The 20,302-nt window shown below is 59.0% G+C and overlaps 1 protein-coding gene across 2 annotated transcripts in view; it reads right to left on the bottom strand.

Annotated features, from left to right (window-relative positions):
• Positions 1-2,104: 2,104 nt before the first annotated feature.
• The window catches only part of FGD3 (FYVE, RhoGEF and PH domain containing 3), a 30,683-nt gene continuing 12,485 nt past the window's right edge, over positions 2,105-20,302 (bottom strand). For both annotated transcript variants that reach the window (XM_025984406.2, XM_072760593.1), the window contains exons 6-18: positions 18,714-18,870; positions 16,691-16,829; positions 16,145-16,203; positions 14,195-14,341; positions 13,952-14,044; positions 12,566-12,645; positions 11,358-11,388; positions 10,410-10,517; positions 9,533-9,595; positions 5,118-5,240; positions 3,793-3,936; positions 3,174-3,320; positions 2,105-2,932 (exon numbers count right to left, since the gene is read on the bottom strand). In XM_025984406.2, coding sequence (XP_025840191.1) covers positions 2,723-2,932; positions 3,174-3,320; positions 3,793-3,936; positions 5,118-5,240; positions 9,533-9,595; positions 10,410-10,517; positions 11,358-11,388; positions 12,566-12,645; positions 13,952-14,044; positions 14,195-14,341; positions 16,145-16,203; positions 16,691-16,829; positions 18,714-18,870 — 1,501 coding nt within the window. In that variant the 3' untranslated portion in view covers positions 2,105-2,722. The remainder of the gene's footprint in view (positions 2,933-3,173; positions 3,321-3,792; positions 3,937-5,117; positions 5,241-9,532; positions 9,596-10,409; positions 10,518-11,357; positions 11,389-12,565; positions 12,646-13,951; positions 14,045-14,194; positions 14,342-16,144; positions 16,204-16,690; positions 16,830-18,713; positions 18,871-20,302) is intronic.

The following is a 20,302-nucleotide window of genomic DNA, read 5'->3' as shown; positions in this document are numbered from 1 at the left end:
CTGGAAGGCTCCATGGTGCTTTCCTCCATGTCTGGTACCTGAGGGGAGCACTGGCTGCCCTGCCCACCAGAAGCCCTGTGAGGGTGGGGGCATCCAGAGGGTCGGGCCTTGGGGGTCCCCGATATGGCCACCCCCAGTTGCCAGCTGGGCCCCAGGATGGATCTGCCACAGGGAGCTCACCTGCAGACACCCGGAGATGCTGTGCAGCTGCAGCTGGAGCTCCCCCAGTCCTGAGCCCTGGGGCCTGACCCTGCGACCCCTGTGTGCCCACTGCCATGTTCTGGGCATGGCAGTCCCTAGGTCTCCGTCCCAGGAGGAATGGGCTCTGTTCCTGAGACCCAGAGACCGGAGGGGCTGGGCCCTAACTGCTAGGCAGCCCCCCCGTCTCTCTGAGCCTCCATTTCCCCTTCTGTAAAATGAAGACTCCCAACCCACAGTGCTCAGGGGTTGCAGGCCAATAGTGTCCTCGACGTCGCCAAGGCTGCTGGCAGATACCGAGCTCCTGCTGAGCCAGGTGCTGTGGTGGGTGCTGCGTCCTGCCCTGGGGGAGGCTCAACAATAGAGACCCCCATGCAGGCTGTGGGGGCAAAATGAGGCTGGATGTATGCAAGGACCAGAGTCCAACCCTTGGCCCCAGCAATCCAAGTGACGGCACCCCAGAGGCACGCCAGCAGTGCCCGCTGCACCAATAGGTGGACCGAATGACTGAATGACCCCACTGTGTGACCTGGGGCAAGTGTATGTCCCTCTCTGGACTCATTTCACTACAGCCAGGATGCCTCTGAGCGTCCTCCTTCTCAGCAAGTGGCTGGCTCCTTTCACCTTCCAGTACCCACTAGGGCCTAGTGAGGACACGTGTTGAGGTGCTGCGGTGTAGCACGGGCCCCAAGCAACATGCAGAACCTCCATGGAGAGGCCCCTAGGCCGGGGACACCACTCGGTAGACCCCTAGCTCCACACTTGGCCCCTGGGCCTGGCATCAGGCTGGGTAGGTGAGCTCTGTAGACCACCCCCTGCCCCCCATACGGTAGGTTCAGGATGGCAGGGACCTCTTCCTGCTCCCAGGGCAGTAACCACTCATAGGGGGTGTGGGGATGCAGGTGGAGAGGCTGAGAGCCTCCGCCCTCCATGGGTGGGCAGAGGAGTGCCTGCTGGCCCCTAGACATCGCACTCCACGGCAGTGACTTCCCAGGAACACTTGAATTTCCTCTCCTGAACAGCTAGAGGCTGCAACCCCGAACTGACCATCACGGGGCTCTTCCTGGAGGCCCTCTGGGGCCCCAGGGACTTATCCCCACATGCACCCACAGACCCCCCTGCAGCCAGCCCACTCCGTGGTCCCCACCTCTTAGACCACTGCCGAGGGAGACCTTGCCCCAGGCCTGGACACTCTTCCTGTGATACCTTCCCTGGGTGTCTTCAGGAAGGCAGTGGCCCTGGGACCCCGTCCAACTGCTTCCCCCTCCCCCTGGCCTTGCTCCCCCTCCCCATAGAAGGGACTTCTTCCTCGCAGCCTCAGGCCAGGTCCACAAGGGCAGGGGGTTGTGCCTCCAGCTCTGCTGCAGCCACACAGCCTGTGGACCCGCGGCTGCCCGACGCTCTCCCAAGGATGGCAGGGGACTCTGCTGGGGGCAGCAGGTCACCATGGAAACCTGTGTGCAGGGACGCCAGGCTGCAGGGCCCAGAGAACTCCTGGGGGCCAGCTGGGAAGACCAAGTGGGCACCTGCTGGAGGGCCTAGTTTCACCCCCTGCTCCACCAGAGCACCACCACACACCAGCCAGTCAGTCCCAGCTGTTCCCTCAGTCTGGAGTTATGGGACCCGAGGGACCTCCTGTGACTCAGTTTCCTTAGCTATCAAGTAGGGACATCCTGGACAGGGTGCCCTGAGAAGAGTCCCCTAGGCCTGCAGAAGCAGTGGGTGCTCAGTGCATGCAGAAGGAGCAGAGGTCGTTGGAGAAGCAACTGGACCAGGGGGCGGGGGGTCTGGGTGCTTCACTGCCTGCCCACCCTTGGGCGGGGACCTGTTCCCCACAGGCCTCGCTGTGCCTTCGCCGTCTCCCCCAGACCGCCCTAACCCCAACCCCGAGGCCGTGCCCAGCTGCTGGCTGCCAGCATTTATTTCCACAGACAAGCACTGCCTGCCGCCAGTGGTGGGGAGACGGACACAGATGTCGGGCCCCATGTGAGAGAGGGGCAGGCCCAAGGGCCTCTGCTGGGCTTCTCAGGTACACCCCACAGGGATGCCCCACATGACCAATGGCCCCCCCAAATGGGGAGGCGGGTTTCAGAGCCAGGAGTGGGCATGAGGGAGGTGGAGTCCAGGGTCAGTCAGTCCAGCTCGCACAGTACAGATGGTATGGGGGGCAGGCATGACCGCAGACCTCCTCCTCAAAGGGGGTCCCCAGGCACCCCCAGGATGCTCCTTCTGCCTCTGGAGCTGGGTGCCCCACACCTGACAGGCCATACCCTGGCCAGGCCACACTGCTGGGGCTTGGGGCAGAGCCGGGCTCCTCGTGGACACATGCTGGGTGGCTGGGCCCATTTCCTCCTCTTCAGAGGTCCCTCCAGGGTCAAGTGCCCTGTGGCCTGTCCGCCCCCAGGGGGCCGGGAGCCCCCCACACCTGCACAAAGCCTGTACGTAGTCTCGGACACCACCTCCCAGGTGAGCACAGGCCCTGCTGGGGTGGCTTCAGAGCTGGGACACCTGCCGGAGGCTCAGCTCACAGGGCCGCCAGGCCCGGGTCCCCGCGGGCAGCTGCACTCAGGGCCTCCAGCCACCGCTGCTGCAGGTCCGCTGACGGGGTGCTCAGGTACAAGGACTGCTGGCCCTGCTGCAGCCGCCACACATGCCTGGAGTCTGGCCTCTCTGCGGGGTCCAACACACTCACTGTGCAGCCAGAGAGGGGGACGGTGCGTGGTGGCCAGCCATCCTGAAGCAAAGGAGAGCTGGGTGAGCACCCTGGCGTCAGCACTTCTGGCACCACAGAACTCTTCCCCATGGGGGGCAGCAGAGGGGTGACCTTGAGCAACCAGGGAAACTGAGCCCCGAGGATCACAGGAGCCTGAGCAGCATTGGTCCCAGACCCCTCTGGGCACTGTGGGCCTGGGGCACTGGGCTGCAAGAATCAGGGCGTCCGCCCAGCACCACTGGAGGGCAGGTGGGGGACATACCTGGCTGTCTTCCTGCAGGTGCAGCACCAGCTCCAGGGGGTCTGAGGCTGGGATGGTGGCCCACACCTCGCTCCAGGCTGCACCACTGTCCGACACCTGCAGGTGGCCGCAGAGCAGGCTGGGCTGGGGGTCAACAGCCGCTGGCCCCTGGAGACACAAAGGATGGGGTCATGTACAGCCTCGCAGTAGGTGTCATCCTCATGGGGGCGGGGGCCGGGCCTGGCCTCCTGCGAAACAGGCTGCACCTGGGCCCAGGCCAGCCTGACCCACCCCGGGATCACCATGAGGACTCCTGGTACAGTCTGGACCCCAAAGGACTGAGAGCATGGGCAGCACCAAACCAGAAACAGAGATAAAACAGGGCAAGATGGAATCGCAGGAGGCAGGGCATGGCTCACAGGGAAGGGCTGCACACGCGCGCCACACACACACACCATACGCATGTATCACAAACATGTATACCACGTGCACATGAACACATACACTGCACACACGCACACACGTATACGCACTATCTCTCCTGGCACAGGGGACACCAAAAGCCCTGGGGTCACAGTCCACAGAGGCTGCCAGGGGCAGGGCTCCCATCCAGGACAGTCACAGGACCTGGCCTGCCTACCTCTGTGCTGTGCTTGGGCTCCTCAGGTGCCACCTCGGGGCTGGGGCTCTCAGGTACTGCCCGCTGCGTCAGGAAACACCCTCGGCAGACCCGGCTCTGCCTGCCATTCTCAGCCTTGAACTCAGAACACTTCCCACAGATGACCTGTAAGGCAGAGGGCACCTGTGACCCCGGCCCCTGGGGACAGGAGGGACAGAGCACGTGCAGGGGAGCCTCATCAGAGGGCAGGGATCCCAATGCTGGCCCTTGCTGGCCATCCGGGACTTGTTTCCTTTCCTGGAGGGTCCCAGCATCTGTGCGCATGGTAGGAGACTGGGAAGGGGCACCAGGTACATGGAAGGATCACTAACCACCAGGGAAACGCAAATCAAAGGGACGAGGAGGAACCAGATATGTCATGCCTGTCAGGATGGCTAGGACCCAAAACAGTGTTGGTGAGGATGCTGGTGAGGGCGTGGAGAAACCTACCCCTTGTGCGTTGTTTGTGGGAATGCAAGATGGCAGAGCTTCTGTGGAAAACAGAGATCCACCTCCAAAAAACTGAACATAGAGTTACCCTATATTAAGCAATTTCCATGATTTCTACTGGATTTGTTTCTATTTCTCTGGATGGTTGGATTAGTGAGTGGATAGACAGATGATGACACATGCATCCATCCATCTTTCCATCTATCCACCCATCCACCCATCCATCCATCCATCTACCCACCTATCCATCCATCCACCTTTCCAACCATCCATCCATCCATCCATCCATCCATCCATCCACCTTTCCATCCTTTCACCCATCCACCCATCCATCCATCCATCCCCCCACAACTCACACATCCATCACTCATCTGTCCTTCATGTGAGGATTCATACATTTCTCTCTCCTTTCCCTAGGGTTTCAAGGTTTCACACGAAGGCATGACAATAAATACCATGCCCAGCACAGTCTGCGGGGCCCTGTGGAAAACCAGTTCTAACACAGCTCTGTGCTAAGACCCACTTGCTAACACGCGTGCCATTTTAATAACTTAGCCTGGAAGTACTTGAATCAACAATCCTTTTACCAGGAAAAACCCTCCCTTTCAACACCAAGTTCAGAAGCCCATCCTCAGGAAAAAGGGCTCTGGCCTCTGTGAGAACAGGGGAGATGATCACTGCGGGGTGGGGGGGCAGTGGGAGGCCACCCAGCTCCAAGCTGTGCTTCCAGATCTGGCACTTTTTCACCCACAAGACTGTCGGTCCAACACCAGAGCTGAACAGGCCGCAGGTGGGGTCTCCCTGTCTGCTGCAGGGTGCTGTCCCTGGTCGTGGGAGAACCGCTGGCCTGGACTCACCACCCCACACAGCTTGCACCGGTGCTTCCTCTTGGTGATGGAGTTGAAGGTCTCGCCGCAGCTCCTGCAGCCCAGCTTCTCCTTGTCGCGCCCAGTCTTAGCAGACCCTCTCCTGGACTCGAGCTACAGGAGGCAAGTGTGCAGGGAAGCCCGGTGAATGTGGGCAGTGCATGTGCGGGGCAAAATGCAGAAGGGAATGAAGCCAAGGAATCGTGGCCTTAGCCCCTGCCCAGCCCTGCCCCCAGGCTGCCCTGGGGTCACCATCGCGCATCAGGAGGGTCTGAGGGGCCTGGAACTCGGCCTACACAGAGGCCAGTGACAACCTGGTGGGTCTGAAAGGATGGTGCCCAGCATCCACACTGGGGAAGGGGCGCATGTGCCCAGCATGGCCTGAGGCTCTGGGGATGCACCCCCCCACACACATCTCCACCAAGCTGTCTGATCCTTCCACCCAGCAGCTGACAGGGGCAACAACAGGAAGTCAGGAAACTCAATGTGGTTTGTGTTCAGAGAGCTTAAAAAAGCCTTAGACAAGTCACGAAAATACCATAACATGCATTTCAACAAGTTGTGCCACGTCTGCAGGGACATCCAACCCCACAGAGGGAGGGGAGGGAAGAGGGGGTCTCACTTCGTTCCACCTCCTCCGTCTCTACAAACAACCCTGTATCCTTCATTGTCAAACATGTATTTTTTTAACCCTGATGTTGTCCAAAAGTAAGGAAGCAGTGCCCTGCCCATGAGGGGGTCCAGGCCACAGAGGGTCGCAGATCACAGTTGCCGGCATGGCACAGCTCAGGAGAAGACCCCCCGCCACCCAGAGAGGCACACCTAGAGAACCCGGTGCCTACCAGAAGGGGTACTACCGAGTGAGCAAATGTGGAGGCCTCCGGGGCAGGGGGGCACACCCAGACACTCCCAGGGCCGCATGGGGCCCAGACCTTCCCAGCCTCGCTGACTGTGCCCTCTCAGTTGTTTCCTGGGAACATCCCATAGAAGAGGAAGAAACACAGTAAACAAGCAGAAAGCAAAGCAGCCCGCATCCAACCAGCCCCTGCCCCCTCGCCGCCCAGGCACGGGGCTCCCCCTGCACTGCGGGCAGCCATGTGGGACGGGACGCAGGGCTCTCACGGCAGCAGGTGCAGCATGAGGCTTTGGTGGGGGCTCTGCGGGGTCGCCTGGCTGAGCCTCAGTTTCTCCATCTGGGTAGGACCTGTACAAGGTGGGGGATGGGCTCCAGTCTCTGCCCTGACCCCAGTAGCCACAAGACTGTGGACAAGTCCCCTCCTCTCTGAGCCTCCGTGTCTCCATCTGTACAGCAGAGTTGGCAACCGATCCTGAAGCCCATCACAGCGCCGGGACCCTGACTGACCACCCGTTTCCCCTCATATTCCCACATCTCCCTACCCCACTTGCAGCTCCTTTCCTGAGACCATCTGGGGACCGCTCAGGGCCAGACACAGGAGGGGTGCTACCTGGGGGCCAGGGCACAGGGCAGGGGAGACAAGGGTCCTCCACCGTCCCTCAGGGTGGCTCCAGTGTCCCTGTTTACCAGGTGAGGACGCCAAAGGCCCGGGAGGCAGGTGTGGTCAGAGGTCAGCTGGACCAAGGGCATGGCCATGGGGGCTTCCAGGGCATCCTGAGGGCAAAGGGGCCAGAGGGGAGGGCTGGGCTGAGGTATGGAGGTAGTGAGGGTGCTGGGGCTGGGGGGAGGCCAGAGCCCCGAGGCTGGCGGACAGAAGGCAGTCTGCTGCAAGGCGGCTCCGAGTGTGAGTGGGGGAAGCATCCACAAATGAGGGGCCGTAGCCCAGCCCACCCACTGTGCCACCCCTGCCACATGGGCTCCCGACACAGGGGACAGGCACCAACCTGCACGCGGGTCAGGTGCCCACATGCATAGCCCAGGGCGGGTCTTCCCAGCACTCTGGCCGGGTTATTGTTCTCGTGGATGCTGGGGCATTGAAAGGCCTAGGCTGTGTCTTCCATGGGTACAGAACGTGGCATCTGCTAGTGTCCACCCAAAGCACCCAACATGCCAACATGGGCACAGGAAGTGCCCAGGGCAGAGGGTCTGGTTCACTCGAGCGTTTTTGGACCCACAACCCAGAAGTAGGAGGCACACTCAGGTAAGAACTGGGCCCCACAAGAGGCTGGACGATGGGCCTCTGATGCCCTCCTGGTGGTCCCTGATCTTGCAGGCTGGACACAGGCCCCACCTGGCCCCCTGGCTCCTGGTGGGCAGCTCTGTCCAAAGCTCTGGAGCTGGGCTCAGGGTGGAAGGGCAGCACTAGCTTTGTGAATCCCCAGGTCCCAGCCGGGTGGTGGGGGCGGGGCCTGGCTCAGCCGTGGAGGGGTGCAAACGTCACCCCGGGTCTGAGCCCTGGGGCACTGATCTGTGAAGCACAATGTGACTTCTGCAGGACACAAGGCTGTAGCTACCTTGTGAAACTTCTGGGCTCTGGGCTGAGTTCCTCCTAGGAAGGCGCTTGCCGAGCCACGTGTCTGAGGACACCAGCGCTGGGGAATGGGGCCAGCCGCCACGCGGGCTTCACCTTCCTCTCTAAGTGTGTTGGGAAAAGGCCTAAATCTGTGGCAAGGATCACACTTTTGGCGTCAGAATGAAACCTCATTTTTGAGCCCCGTCCATAAACGTACCCTGAATAGGTCCAGGCCAGGCCCTATACGGCCCAACCCTCACCCTCGCTGAGCTGCCCCACACCCACCAACACCTGCTCACAGGACACACCAATGAGGAAAGCATGGGGACAGTTACTCTGTTCATCTGCTGAGGGTCCTGGGCAGGTGCAAAGGCCCTGGGGCAGGGTGGAGTGAGAGCAGGGAGGGTAAGAGGGTGAGGAAGTCCCTCAGGGGGCTCATGGGCTGTGATAAGACCACCATCCCCCACTGCCCATGCCACTTTCATGCTGCCTGACTCAGTGATCCTACCTACTTGCGACCTCATTCTGCTCTCCAGCACCCATGGCACCAGGGCCCCACTTGAATAAGGGGCTTCCTCCTGTCATTGGCCCCTACCCCCATCCTGTCCCCCAATGCTCCATCCTTCTGTGAGGCCCACACTTCTCAAGGTTCTGGAAGCCCCCAGGAGCCGGAGGGACATGGTGGGGGCCCGAGCTCTGCTCTCATAAGGAGTGGGGGCTGTCCCTGGCCCAGCCTCCCAGTGTGAGCCAAGATGGGAGACAGAAAAAAAAAAAAAAAAAGATGGGAGACAGGTTCTTACCAACATTCAGCTCCTGACAGGAACCTCACTCCTTGTGGCCACAGAGACCACTGCCGCCCCCAGGATGCTGTGTCCAGCATCCCCTTCCCCTGGCGGGCTCTGTCTACCAGGGCCCCTGCGGTGGGGCTGCCCAGAACAACGCCCACACTGCATAACCAGACTGGACGAGCTCTGGGCCTCCACTGGATTTGGGGGACTCTCCAGCAGCTCTAGGCTGCCCAAGGGGCAGCACCCATGGAGGCTGGAGGCCTGGAGGGCAGAGCATGGGAGGGGGAGGGAAAGGCTGGCAGGTGGGAGACTAGGGGGCCTCAGACCCAGGGGTCAGGCTGGGGCTTGGGCGGACAGCCTCAGGGTGGGACCCAGCCCTGCTCCGCCTGCCTACCCAGGAGCACCTTTCAGCAGCCTGCAGGTGCCACACCCCCCTGGTGTCTTGGGGCATGACTGTCACTGGGGTCCATGACCAGTAGGCCAGGGGTCAGTAACCATGCTCCCCTACCCTGGATGCTCACGTTGGGCCAGGCACACACCCTTACCCTTCTACCTAATCCCCCAAACCACTGGCAGGGGGTGGTCAGCATGTCCACTAGGGAGGACATGGCACAGACTTCCCAGCCCCTTCCCCACCTGTGCTGCCCCAGGTGGACAGGTGAGCAGATGTGGAGTGGGGTCCTGGGCACTCCTGCCTTCCTGGGCCGGAGGCGCGGGTGGGACATTCCCCCTGAGAAGTCTTCCCTGGGAGTGCCAACCCCTCGCCCAGCGTCCTGCCAAACCCCACAGCCAGGGGCTGATCTTTCCCTGGGGACAGCCAAGCTGCCTAAGGAGGAGGTGACACTGAGTCACATTTCATCCACATACTTTTCACACGCGGTAAAGAGCACGGCTGTGTGACTGCCACCCAACTGATGCAACGACGCGTGGGCCCCTCCCTGAGCCTCTCCCAGCAGGGCCAGAGCCTGTCCCAGGGGGACTCAGGACATATGGGGGTGGCTTACCCCTGGACCTCGGTCCAGAGGGCTACCCAACCCTCATGCCGGAGGGCATCCCCATCCAATTGCACCCCAGAGGGCACCCCGACCCTCCCCTAGAGGGCACCCCCATCCAACAGTGCCCCAGAGAGCACCCCGGCCCAACCTCATCCTCTACCTCCTGCCCCTGCTGAAGCCGGAGTGTCACTCACCCCTGCAACACCCCGTCCACCACTGGCTGCCAGGGCAGGCTCCTCAGGGCTGGCACTCACCACCTGGAAGGAACAGAGACAGCCAGCATGAGCAGGGGTTCCCCAGCCACAGACTGAGACCCAGTGCAGCATGAACCACAGAGAGCACCCCGGCCCTCCCGTTTGACCACAAGGGCCCAGTGTGGGACACTCCCGGAGGCCTGCCCAGCCCACCCGGCTATAACACTCCCCCCTTCATCCTCAGGCCTGCTAGGCCAGAGGGCAGTTTGGCTCCTCCTGTATCACTTTAACCACAGGGATATTGCTGAATCCACAATGCCTCTATTCAAGGCAGCTGGGGAGGAATGCAAACTTTTCTTCTAAAATATGCCCAGAAAGCAAAAAAAAATAAGAGATTTGACGTGAATATTAAGTGGCCTGACATGCAGCCTGGAAAGGCCATGGGGAGGGCCAGCTAGGCCTGGTGCTGGGGACTTGGGACAGTTAGGCATCCTTGGTTTCATGACTGCCTCTGGCAGGGGATGGGAGTGAGGGACCTTTCCTCTGAAGGTGGCTGTGCCCTCAGGAGGTGGCTGCGACCCAGAGTGCCCCCGATGAGTAGCTGCAGCTGTCGTCCCCTACCTGGCCCTGGGCGGTACCCTGCCTCCTGGTCCCCCTTGGCCCCAGGGTGCTCCATATGGGGACAAGCGAGCTGCCCCCACTGATAAGATCACAGCCCCTCCTCATGAGGCCTGGCTGCCTCCGTGGGGCACTCCGTGAAGGACAGGCGGTGAGCATGGTCAGGGAGAGTGCAGGGACCAGCGTCCCTCCAAGATGCCGCCCTTCCACATGGGGCCTCATCCCAACCCTCCCCCAGCCCCGGGGCGCTGGTGCTCACAGAGGGATTTGGAGGGAGGGATGGGTCCTCATCCTGGCCAAAGGAGCTACTGAAGGCCTTGAAGGTCTGGCTGTTCTGCTTGTGTCTCTCTATGGTGTCCTCGATGACCTGAGACAGACCCCCAGAGAACGAGGGCCCTCAGTGAGCACATCAAGGAGGGCAAGACCAGCATACCCGTCCCCACAGACAGGTCACCTGTGGCCGACCCAGACCCCACTCCCCATGCACAGGCCCCAGGCCTGCCCTGCATGTGGTCAGGTGCCCTCCCAGCATTCCAGGCTGCTGCAGACACTTCCCGGACATTCTGTGTGGATTTTTGGATATATTTCCATGTCCTATGTCAGTATGTCCCCCTCATTTCTGTTTGAATTTCCTTTTTCTCTTTCCACCTAAATTTCTGTGAACTCTGGAAGCCACAAGGCCTTCCCAGTTAGCACTCCACCGGGCTCCCTGCTCAGCCTCTGCTTTGACCTTTGCCTTCAGGGGCTTTGGTCTCCGTCCAGAGTACCCACTGTGGCTGGTCCCAAGGCAAGTGTGCTCTCGCTGCCCCAGGACACTTACCAGTTGCCTCTGGAAGCACAGCACCCCTCCCCCCAAGTCCAGCTGCTCGTCCCACTAACCCACTGTTCCTGCAGGCTGGCTCTGGGGACCCCTCGGGCCCCCCAGAAGCACAGACTCAGCCCCAGGGTGAGGGCCCCTCCCTGCTTGCCCGCCTCTAGCCCTTCATTTTTGCTTATCTACTGTAGTGCTAAACAAGTGAAAGGGCTGAAAGGCTGGTGGTGTCTGAAGGTACTTAAAGAGAGCACTTTGTCATTTCGAGGAGGATGGACAGGTGAGGTGAGCAACGTGGGGAGTCAGGGGGCTGCTCCATCACTCGCTCCAACGTGAAATGGCCACACTGCACAAGAATTTGGTCATCTGATTACTTTAAAATTTTAGGAGCTTCACCTGAATCCATTCTTTTTTCTCCTCTTCTGTCCTATAAATACAAACACAGCAGCTTATTAACCCTGTCTTAGACGCTGCTAACCCCATTCCTCTCAGTCTTGTGGCACACCCCTGAGCTGCTCACAGCCTCACAATGCAACTCAGGGCCTTGGAAGACCGTCCTTGAGTGCCCTGTACACTGTGGGCAAGTGGGGCCAGATGCAACCAGGTAGACAAGGTGTGCCCAGGTGGACTCAGGTGCAATCATGAGACCAGGTGTAATCAAGTGTGTCCAGGTGGGGTCAAGTGTAGCCAGGTGGGATCAGGTGTAGTCAAGTGTGTCCAGGTGAGGTTAAGTGTGGCCAGGTGGACTCAGGTGCAGTAACACGAGATTTGGCAGGATCAGGTGCAGCCAGGTGGGGCAAGTGGGGTCAGATGCAGAGTCAAGTATGGCCACATATTGTCAGGTATGTTCAGGTATATCCAGGCAGAGTCAGATGCACCTACATAGGGTCAGGTGTGGTCAGGTGTGGTCTGCAGACTCCTCTGTACTGGATATACACCAACACATCCCTGGACCAGAACAGGTCATTACAAAGACCTCACATTGCTGGCAGAAACGAGATGGGATCTCCCGCACACGCCCCCAAAGCAGAGCATAAGCCTACACCAATACCAGGGGAGTGTGGCAGTAGCCACCACAACTTAAAGCAGATGTGCTACCGTCAGACCAACGGTTCTCCTTCAGGAACCTCTCTGATGGAATAAAGACAAGCATGCACAAATCTAGTGTGAGGATGCTGCTTGCAGCACCTGCCACAGTGAGACCTGGACTGAGCACAGGTGATCATGATGGAAAATTATGCTGCTTCTGGAAACGGGGCTCAGATCTGGGATGGTGCCTGGTAAACTAAATGAACAAAGCAAGAAGCAGAACGGGCCGTATGGTAAACAGCTGTGTGTGATTTGAAAACCTGGGACACCTTCATGCCCAGTTCGGGAAGATCAGCTCAGAGGTGATTAAGAATGTCTGCTGGTGGGAGAAGAGGAAGCCAGGGGCTCAATTCTCATCAACTTCCCTTTAGACCTGTTACATTTTAAGTCACAAGTGAATAAAATGAACGAAAAGAACGGGTTGCAAAGTTATTCCGTTTAGAAAAGGAAGCCGTCTGCTAAAATCTCAGGTCATAGACATTTACAGCAGCAGCTGCTGGGATGGCTACTCGTACCGGGTCTGCAGCTCCAGGGACCGTTTCCTTCCCTTTATGATGAACGTGTGCACTGCATTTGGCTTGACGATATCCTGCACCTGGAGGCACAAGGGTCAAAGGACAAAATAAAACCGCTGATGGCTTAGCAGGCCCTGAGCGACAGCCTCAAGCTGTCCTGCAGGAGGGGCACAGGTGACCTGGCAGATGGGACACCAGGGGAGCTGGTCCATGGAGGAGGGCTAGGGCCTCTCATCCTCTGCACTGGCAGCCGTGCCGGCCAAACCCTCCCACCTGCAGGGCTTCTCAGCAAGTAGGGAACAGCCCCCAGACACGGAAGCTTTCCCACCAACGCATCTGAAGGCACGGCCCCTGAGAGAGGAAGGGAAATCTTCAAAGGGCCAGGAGGCTCTGTCCCCCTGTGCTGGGTCTGTGCTCCACCAGCCCCTGTGACGGGAAGCTACCCCTCATCCCCAATTCCCCACCCCGAAGATACTAGGCTGGATGTAGCCCACTGTCAGCCCACCTGGGGGGAGATGCGGGCCCACCCAGGAGCTGGGATCGAGTCTCATAGCAGGAATTCCCAGACGCCTCAAAGGTGAGAGTGTCTGCCTTCGCACGTCTAGTTAACCACCCACCACTGACTTCTCACACAGAAACACCTACAAAAATGATTTCTTCTAACGATGAGAAAAAATTTTTTTTCTGTAGCTTTTACTTTTGATGGTGTTTCTTAGACTTGGGTTCAAAGAATTTCAAAGTAAGAAGTATTTTTTCTTGTATCACTAAGGCAAACCTTCATATTTTAAAACTGATTTAGCGCTCAGTATTTCTGGAGAAATTCACAGCCCTCCCAGGTGAGGGGAGGCCCAGCTCCTGTGGCCCCTATGCCAGGAGACATGGAGAGGTGGAGAGGCTCAGGAGACAGGGAAGGCAGACAACACGTCATCTAGACCCCGGGGCTTGCAGAACCTCATGTGGACTCCAAGACAGTGCAGCAGGAGAGAAGCACACACAGGACCAGGGGACCAGGGTTGGGCAGGGAGGGCAGCCCGTCCACATTCACTCAGGCTTTGCCTTTGGGTCTGTAAATGGGGCTCTGAGCACCAAGCCTGCAGGGACAGAGGCTCGCCCAGACTGGTGCTGTCCTTCATCCTGCAAGCACAGGGCAGCAATCCCTGGAAGGCAGGCCAGTGGAGGGACGGATCCTGCTCACACCACCCACGGTGCCAGGCTGAGTGGGACTCAGAAACACCTAGGCCACATGTGGGCACAGAGCTGAAGCTCGAAAAGTGGGTGGGAGGCCAGGTGCAGCGGTGACCCTCCAGCAGCCGGGGCTCAGTGACCCTCCCTTCCTGAGCCCTGCCAGGGGAGCAGGGAAGAGGGAAGAGGGAGGGCCTCACCCACCTGGAGGCCTGAAATGTCCATCTTCTCCCGGACACTGAACTTCTGGCCCATGAGCCGCAGTTTGGGCACACAGTAAAGGATCATGCTGTTGAACTGCAACAGGGACAGGCGGTGAGAGGTACCTGTACCTCCACAATGGAAAGGCGACAGAGGAGGGAGGCAGGGCTCTGCAGCTGGGCTGGGTAAGGCGGTGCTCAGGGTGAGGGGGTGTGGCAGTCAGGGCAGGGCGGGGCAGGGCCTGACCAGGAAGAGGTGGCGGTCCTGTGCTGAGCCACTCTTGGCCGACAACTTCTGGATGGGGCCCTCCTTGATCAGCTCGTTGGCGGGATTGACGATGTCCTCCTCCCCACCTAGTCGCTCGTACACCTCCAGGAGCTTGTGCATTTTCTCCTGTGAGAGACACAGGGCTCAGGCCCGCTGGGGTGGGGGATGGGCCCAGAGGTGAGAGGAACCCCACCCTGTAAGCCGGGCCAGGAACCAGGTCACCAGGTCAGGGCAGGGAGCCCACACGCAAGGCGCAAGGCGGGTGTCAGCTCCTATAATTCCAGCACTCACCCGGTAGGTATGGGCCATTTTATCCCTAATTTACAGACCAGGAAACTAGGGCATGGACAAATCACATGAGCTGCTGGGGCTGTTCCTACAAAGAACCGGGTGGGCCCTTCTATGTCAGAGAAGAGATTTAGCCCCCATCACTGCCTGTGACGACCGGCCTGGTTTCCTGTTCCACACACAGACCACGTGGTCAGGGCCCTCATGACACCAGACCAGTCTGCAGGTCCTTTCCCTCTGGCCTCAAGACTGGCTCGGTAGTCAGTGGCCAACCAGCGCCCCTGGGGTGTGACAGGAAAGGGGAAGCAGCCTGTGACCCCAGCTCTGAGCCCACAGGCTATGGGCCCTCACCTGTCACTGCCAGCACCCAGGGCAGGAGTTGGGACCCAGGAATGAACACAGCTGAAGGCACAGCTGAGCCCACAGTAACATCAGCTCAATGACACAGAACCTGAGCCTGCCATGTCCCAGAAGCAGGCTGGTTTGGCTAGCCCTTCTGTTTCTGGTCCAGACACAGGCAGTCAATGAGCGTGGGGTGGGGGTGGGGGGCAGAAGGGACAGCTGTGGACAGTGAGAAGAAGCAGGCAGGGAGGCCTCAGGCTGTGTCCATACCCCTCAGAGATGGAAACCCACAGGGGCTCCCTGTGAGCTCACGACCACAGACTCTGAGAAGCACCTCTTCTGCCTCCGTCAGATTTAGTTGTCGGGAGGTAGAAAGGGAAGTTAGAAAGGACCCAGAGCGAGATCTGACCTAGCTCTTGCAGTGGATGCCCCAGGGGGCCTGATCTCAGGCTGGCCTGTCCCAGGGGCCCCAGAACAAACCCACGACAGGCAGTTGCAGAGGACACAGCAGCGACTGCACACAGCAACAGCCACGAAGAAATAAGTGGCTGTCTCTTGTATCTCACATTTGAGAGACGTGGGGTCAAACAAATATTTCACTTTTTTTCCTCTCAAAAAACAGCAGTGCCCATGTGAAAAGAAACAGGTCTCAGGATTGGGACTGTGGTGACCTGGAGAACTGCTGGCGACGGCACACAGAGGCTGGGGCAGGGCTTATGGGGCTTCCCAGCAAAGCCAGAAGTTTGGATTCTCCTGTGAACCCCCTCATCTGGAATTCTGGGCAAGGACTTAGAAATTCTGTGCCGGCACCGTGCAGACCAAACAAGGGACAAGGCCACCTGGGTCACAATAGGGGGTGGGCATGGGCTCCAGGAGAGCCTCCGAATCAGACCCCAGGCCTCAGAGGTGTGACATCAACAAGGGGATGCCTTCCCCTCCACCTCTGGACGGTATCTGGAGGTGGGGCCCTCGGGAAGTGGAAGTATAGGGGAGGTCATAGTCTTGGGGCTGGAGGCTCCACGATGGGGTCAAGCCCTGACACGAGACATCAGAGAGCATGCTCTGCTTTTCCCATGCAGATATGGGAGGAGACCACCACCCACCAGCCAGGGACAGGGACAAGGGGGCCGGGACCCAGAGCTTGAGGTATTCACTGTGGTGTGAGCCTGTCTGGGATTTTGTCATAGCAGCCGTACTGGCTGAGACTGAGCTATGAGCCAGTAAGGGGCAGGCCTGTCTAGCACAGGAGGCGTGCACGCTGTGGGGCCCTCATGCATCCTCCAGGAGCGCCATACTCACCATTTTCCGAATGGCGGCATTGGAGTGGTTGGCAGCGGTAGAGATGAGCTCCAAGGACCCTGTAGCAGGAGGAAGACGCCGAGTCAGGCTGCAGGGTACCCGCGGGCATCACCAGGGGCTGCCCTGCTCCCATTCTTCCCTGTGGGTGTCAGGAGCTGCCCCAAGCCTGGGCCAGGCAGGGGGGTGCCCTGCAGACATACTGTGTTTGGTGGGGAGGGGGGGTCTGCTGGGGCTGGCACCCCACTCCCCAGGAGCTGCCCCCCTGGCCCCACAAGGCTCTTCCTGCGGCCTGAGCTCTGCCAGATGTAGCAGCCCCCTCCCCAGAACCACTGTCTGCCTATCACACAGCAATGGGGGCAGGGCGGTTTTCCTCTGCCCTCAAAGGTTCGCAGTTACTTCCTGAGATGAGCTTGGGGGACACTTGGCCATCTGCACTGCTCTGTGCTTGTGTCTGTTTCTCTCTCTCTCCTCTGTCTGTGGTTTTCCAGCAGAGGCCCCAGCTCCCACTGCCCAGGAGCCCTGTGGCCTGGCAGCTGGGGGGCTTACTTTCTGCATCCTTCCAGTCAGGGGCGTCTCTCGGGAGCCTCTTCAGATAGTCCTTGAGCAGCAGCTCGTAGCGTGGGACCCTCTGCACGGGCTCCAGCATGTGGTGCTGCAGCGTCAGGTTCCCACACACGTCCTGCTTCTGTGGGGCAGACAGGCAGCATGTGGCACCTGCAGACACCGTGTGGGCCTCCCCTGCCCCCGCCCACTTCTGGCTGCCATTCTGCTGACTGCAGAACACATTTACATTGAGCTGAATGAGGCTGGGAGAGACTGAACCCAAGGACCCAGACCCCCAGCACTGGTTGTCATGCGCATCCTCGCAGGAGAAAAACAAGTCCTTGCAATGCCCCTTCCCTTAGGGTACCCCCCACCCCATGTTCCCTTGCTTGCTCCCTTGCTCGGGTGCTTGAGGCTGGGCCTCTTCCCTCCCTGGACATGTGTTCTTCCGACAGGGGGACCTGCAGTCCTGCCTAGAGGCTCCAAGAGCTGCTGGGTGCTCTGATATCAATGCAACCCTGAGTGCAGGGGTGGGCACTCAGGCCTCACATCCTGTCCCTGCCCCACGCTGCTCCCAGCACTGCCACCGTGCCACCTCTGTACTGTCCCACTTGGGCACCCTGTCCTTGCTGCTGCTCCTCCTGCAGATGCCCTGGCACGTGCTCCTTGGCTGAGAGCCTGCCTGCCTCTTCCAGAGTCCCTCTTCCCCCCTGCGCCTGCTCAAGGAGGTGCGCCCTCCTCCTGCTTCTCCTCTGCTTCTTCCCACCTGCCACGGCCCCTCAGTGCCCACAGCAGAGCGGCTTCCAGCTCAAAGGAGCTCCAAGTGCTTTAGACCCTCCAGGGCTAGAGCAGCACAGTCTGCAACTATCACAAAAACAGTCCTTCCTGGGGGAGAACTATCAGGAGTGATGAGGAAGCAGATGGCAACAGAATTTCAAAGTATCTCCCTGCAAGAAACTTCCTGCAAGAAACTTCCTGCGACCATAGGGGGGAACACATGCTTCCTGGGAGAGGAAACCATGGTGCAACTTGCCCTAGTGGAGTGCACAACCATCACACCTACGCCTGCCTGCACCTCCCGCCTCCCGACACTCCTGCCAATGGTGCTGGCCCACCACCTGGCCGCAGACCCCACAGACCGAGCAGTACGAGCTCCCAGTTCCTGTTGGTCACTCAGGGCTGGGGGGGCGGCTGTGGGCACAGCCTGGGAGGCTAGAGAGGCCCAGACTAGGGGTGAGGGTGCTGCAGGGAGGAAGGGCTCAGCGTCAGAACTGTCCTCTCTGGGTAGGGATGGGGTGCCGAGGAATGCAGGGGGCATCTAGGACTCCACACTAGGAAGTCACAGTGACCCAATGGCCATAGGATCTGGGGAAAACACAGACAGTCATGGAGGAACATGCGTGAACGTGTGCACAGAGGCACTGTGTGATGTTCACACACCATGCTCAGGGTAAACAGGATTCCTACCTCATCCCACAACCCACCTGGAGACTGTTCTGGAACACCAATTCTAATCTTTTAACATGAAGCCTTAACATTAAAAAATGCATTTATAAGCATTATTTTGAAGATTTTTTAAAGCACTATTTTACAAAAAAACTGGCAAATGTTTCTACTTAAAAACCAAAAACTCTGGCCAATATCATAAATAAAATAAAAAAAATAAAAGACTGATAAGGAAGATAACTCATAAGGTACAGGACAGGTGACAGAAGGCATTCCTAACACACAAGAACCTGGCAAACAGATAAGAAAGAGTGACGCTGAAGGGACGAGAAGGGGCTGTTTGCAGGAAGGGAGAAAGAAGGGGGATGAGGCCAGCTCGGCCTCCTGGGGTCCCAGGCCCTGGAGGGAGGAGGGAGGCAGGGCGTTGGAATCCAGACGCCACCCGACAACAGTGTGGCACAGACCATATACCCTCCTGTGCAACGACCCTGAGGGACTCAGCAGAGCCTCTGGGCACAAGCCACCATGTTGCTAGGACACGACCAAAGCGCACCCCGTGCAGCCAGTGGGGCTGCCCTACCTGGATGCTCTGCACAATGTCCTTAAACAGTGGTGAGCGCTGGGTCCAGGTGCTCACCAGCTCCACGGCCCGGTCAAAGTTCTTGACATACTCGCCATACATCTTGAGGAATGGGGCCAGCTTCTGCAGGATGTCCCCGAGCCGGGGGTTCGTGTCCCTTCGGGGGAGGAGAGGTCATCAGAGAAATGGCTTGGGCCAGTGGCCTCGAAGTCCGGGCTTTGTGTGGGACAAGGACTTCATCCTGAGTCCGTGGGGCAAGTGCACAAGTCCCAGCGCTGTGTGATGGTGGGCACACTGGTCACCCTCTCTGAGCCTTCCTTTCCTCCCCTCTATTGTGCAGGGTGGGACACTGCATGTGACATGGGGATAAACCAGAAGATCACGTGGCCCTCCAACCATACAGGCATAGGACTGCTGCTCCAGACCAGGGGTGCCAGTGGGGAGCGGATGCTCAAATAACAGGCTACTCATCAGAGAGAGTCCATGAGACCCCATGTGCCCTTAGATGAACAAATTTCAGGAAGAATGGGATGAGTGGACACTGGCAGCGTCATGGGAAAGCAGCTGTGTGGTACCAAAAACAGTGCAGAAAGGAATTTGAAAATAAATTTCAAGAAGCATAAAAATGGTAAACCAATAGTTTCTGACCTAAAGCACAGTTCAAAGGGGGAAGTGACCCTAGAGAAATCATCAAAAAGCAAGCAAGTGCACAAAGTCATTGCGCTGGTGGATATCCCTGGAAGATGGGTGGGCATCCCTCCCTGGCTCCTTCCCTGGGGGACGGGAGCAGCCCCACAGGCGTCTGTGCACCAGGAGCCTCTCTTAGGCCTTGAGGACAAAACTCGTTTTCAGCAAGTGTGGACAGTGGTCTGTCTGGCTGTGGCTTTACTCCGACGGCCTTTAGGACACTGGGTAACTGGCTCTGCGGGTGGAGTGTGCTCCTCACTAAGATCCACAACCTGACAGGGATGCCTGCGGAGCCTCGCAAGCCCCTGGCCTATGTGCTCTACTGGCCTGGCTGCAGCTGGAGACCCCAGTGGGCTGAGTTCCCAATGCTCCCAACGGCCCAGCTCAAGCCAGGCTGGAGATGAGAGGTTCCAGCAGAGACCCCGAAGCAAAGCCGCAGCACCAGCAATTACGGGAGAAGTGCATGGGGTGAACAGCAGGGCAAGGGCCATGTCCATGATGTCTTACTATCCTGACTCAGTCAAGTTGGCCCTCTGCTAAGAATAAATGACCACGGCAGAGGGACAGAAGGACAGCCTCCTGGGGGCATCCCAAGGAGCCAAGGTGCCCTGAGAAGGGGAGCATCTCATTTTTTAAAGCAAAAGAGGAGAATACACGAGGAGAGAAGAGGAGCCTGCCAGCACAGTTTCCCTGCTGTTTGGAGGTCACAGATCCCATAGAGCCTGAGTGGGTATTGAAGTCACTTTGAAGTGCAGGCGGAAGAAGCGAAGGCACGGGGACGGGAGAAATGGGTCAGGGCTGGCCCAGGACTGCACAGGAAGGCCTCACACACCGCCTGTCTCTCAGGCACACAAAGCCCAGACTTCGTGGCCGCTGGCCCTGAGAGTCCCACACAATTGCTG

This window comes from Vulpes vulpes, chromosome 1 (assembly GCF_048418805.1).
Source record: "Vulpes vulpes isolate BD-2025 chromosome 1, VulVul3, whole genome shotgun sequence".
Lineage (NCBI taxonomy): Eukaryota > Metazoa > Chordata > Mammalia > Carnivora > Canidae > Vulpes > Vulpes vulpes.
The sequence above is the reverse complement of the archived record's forward strand: the minus strand, read 5'-3'. Positions and strand labels throughout refer to the sequence as shown.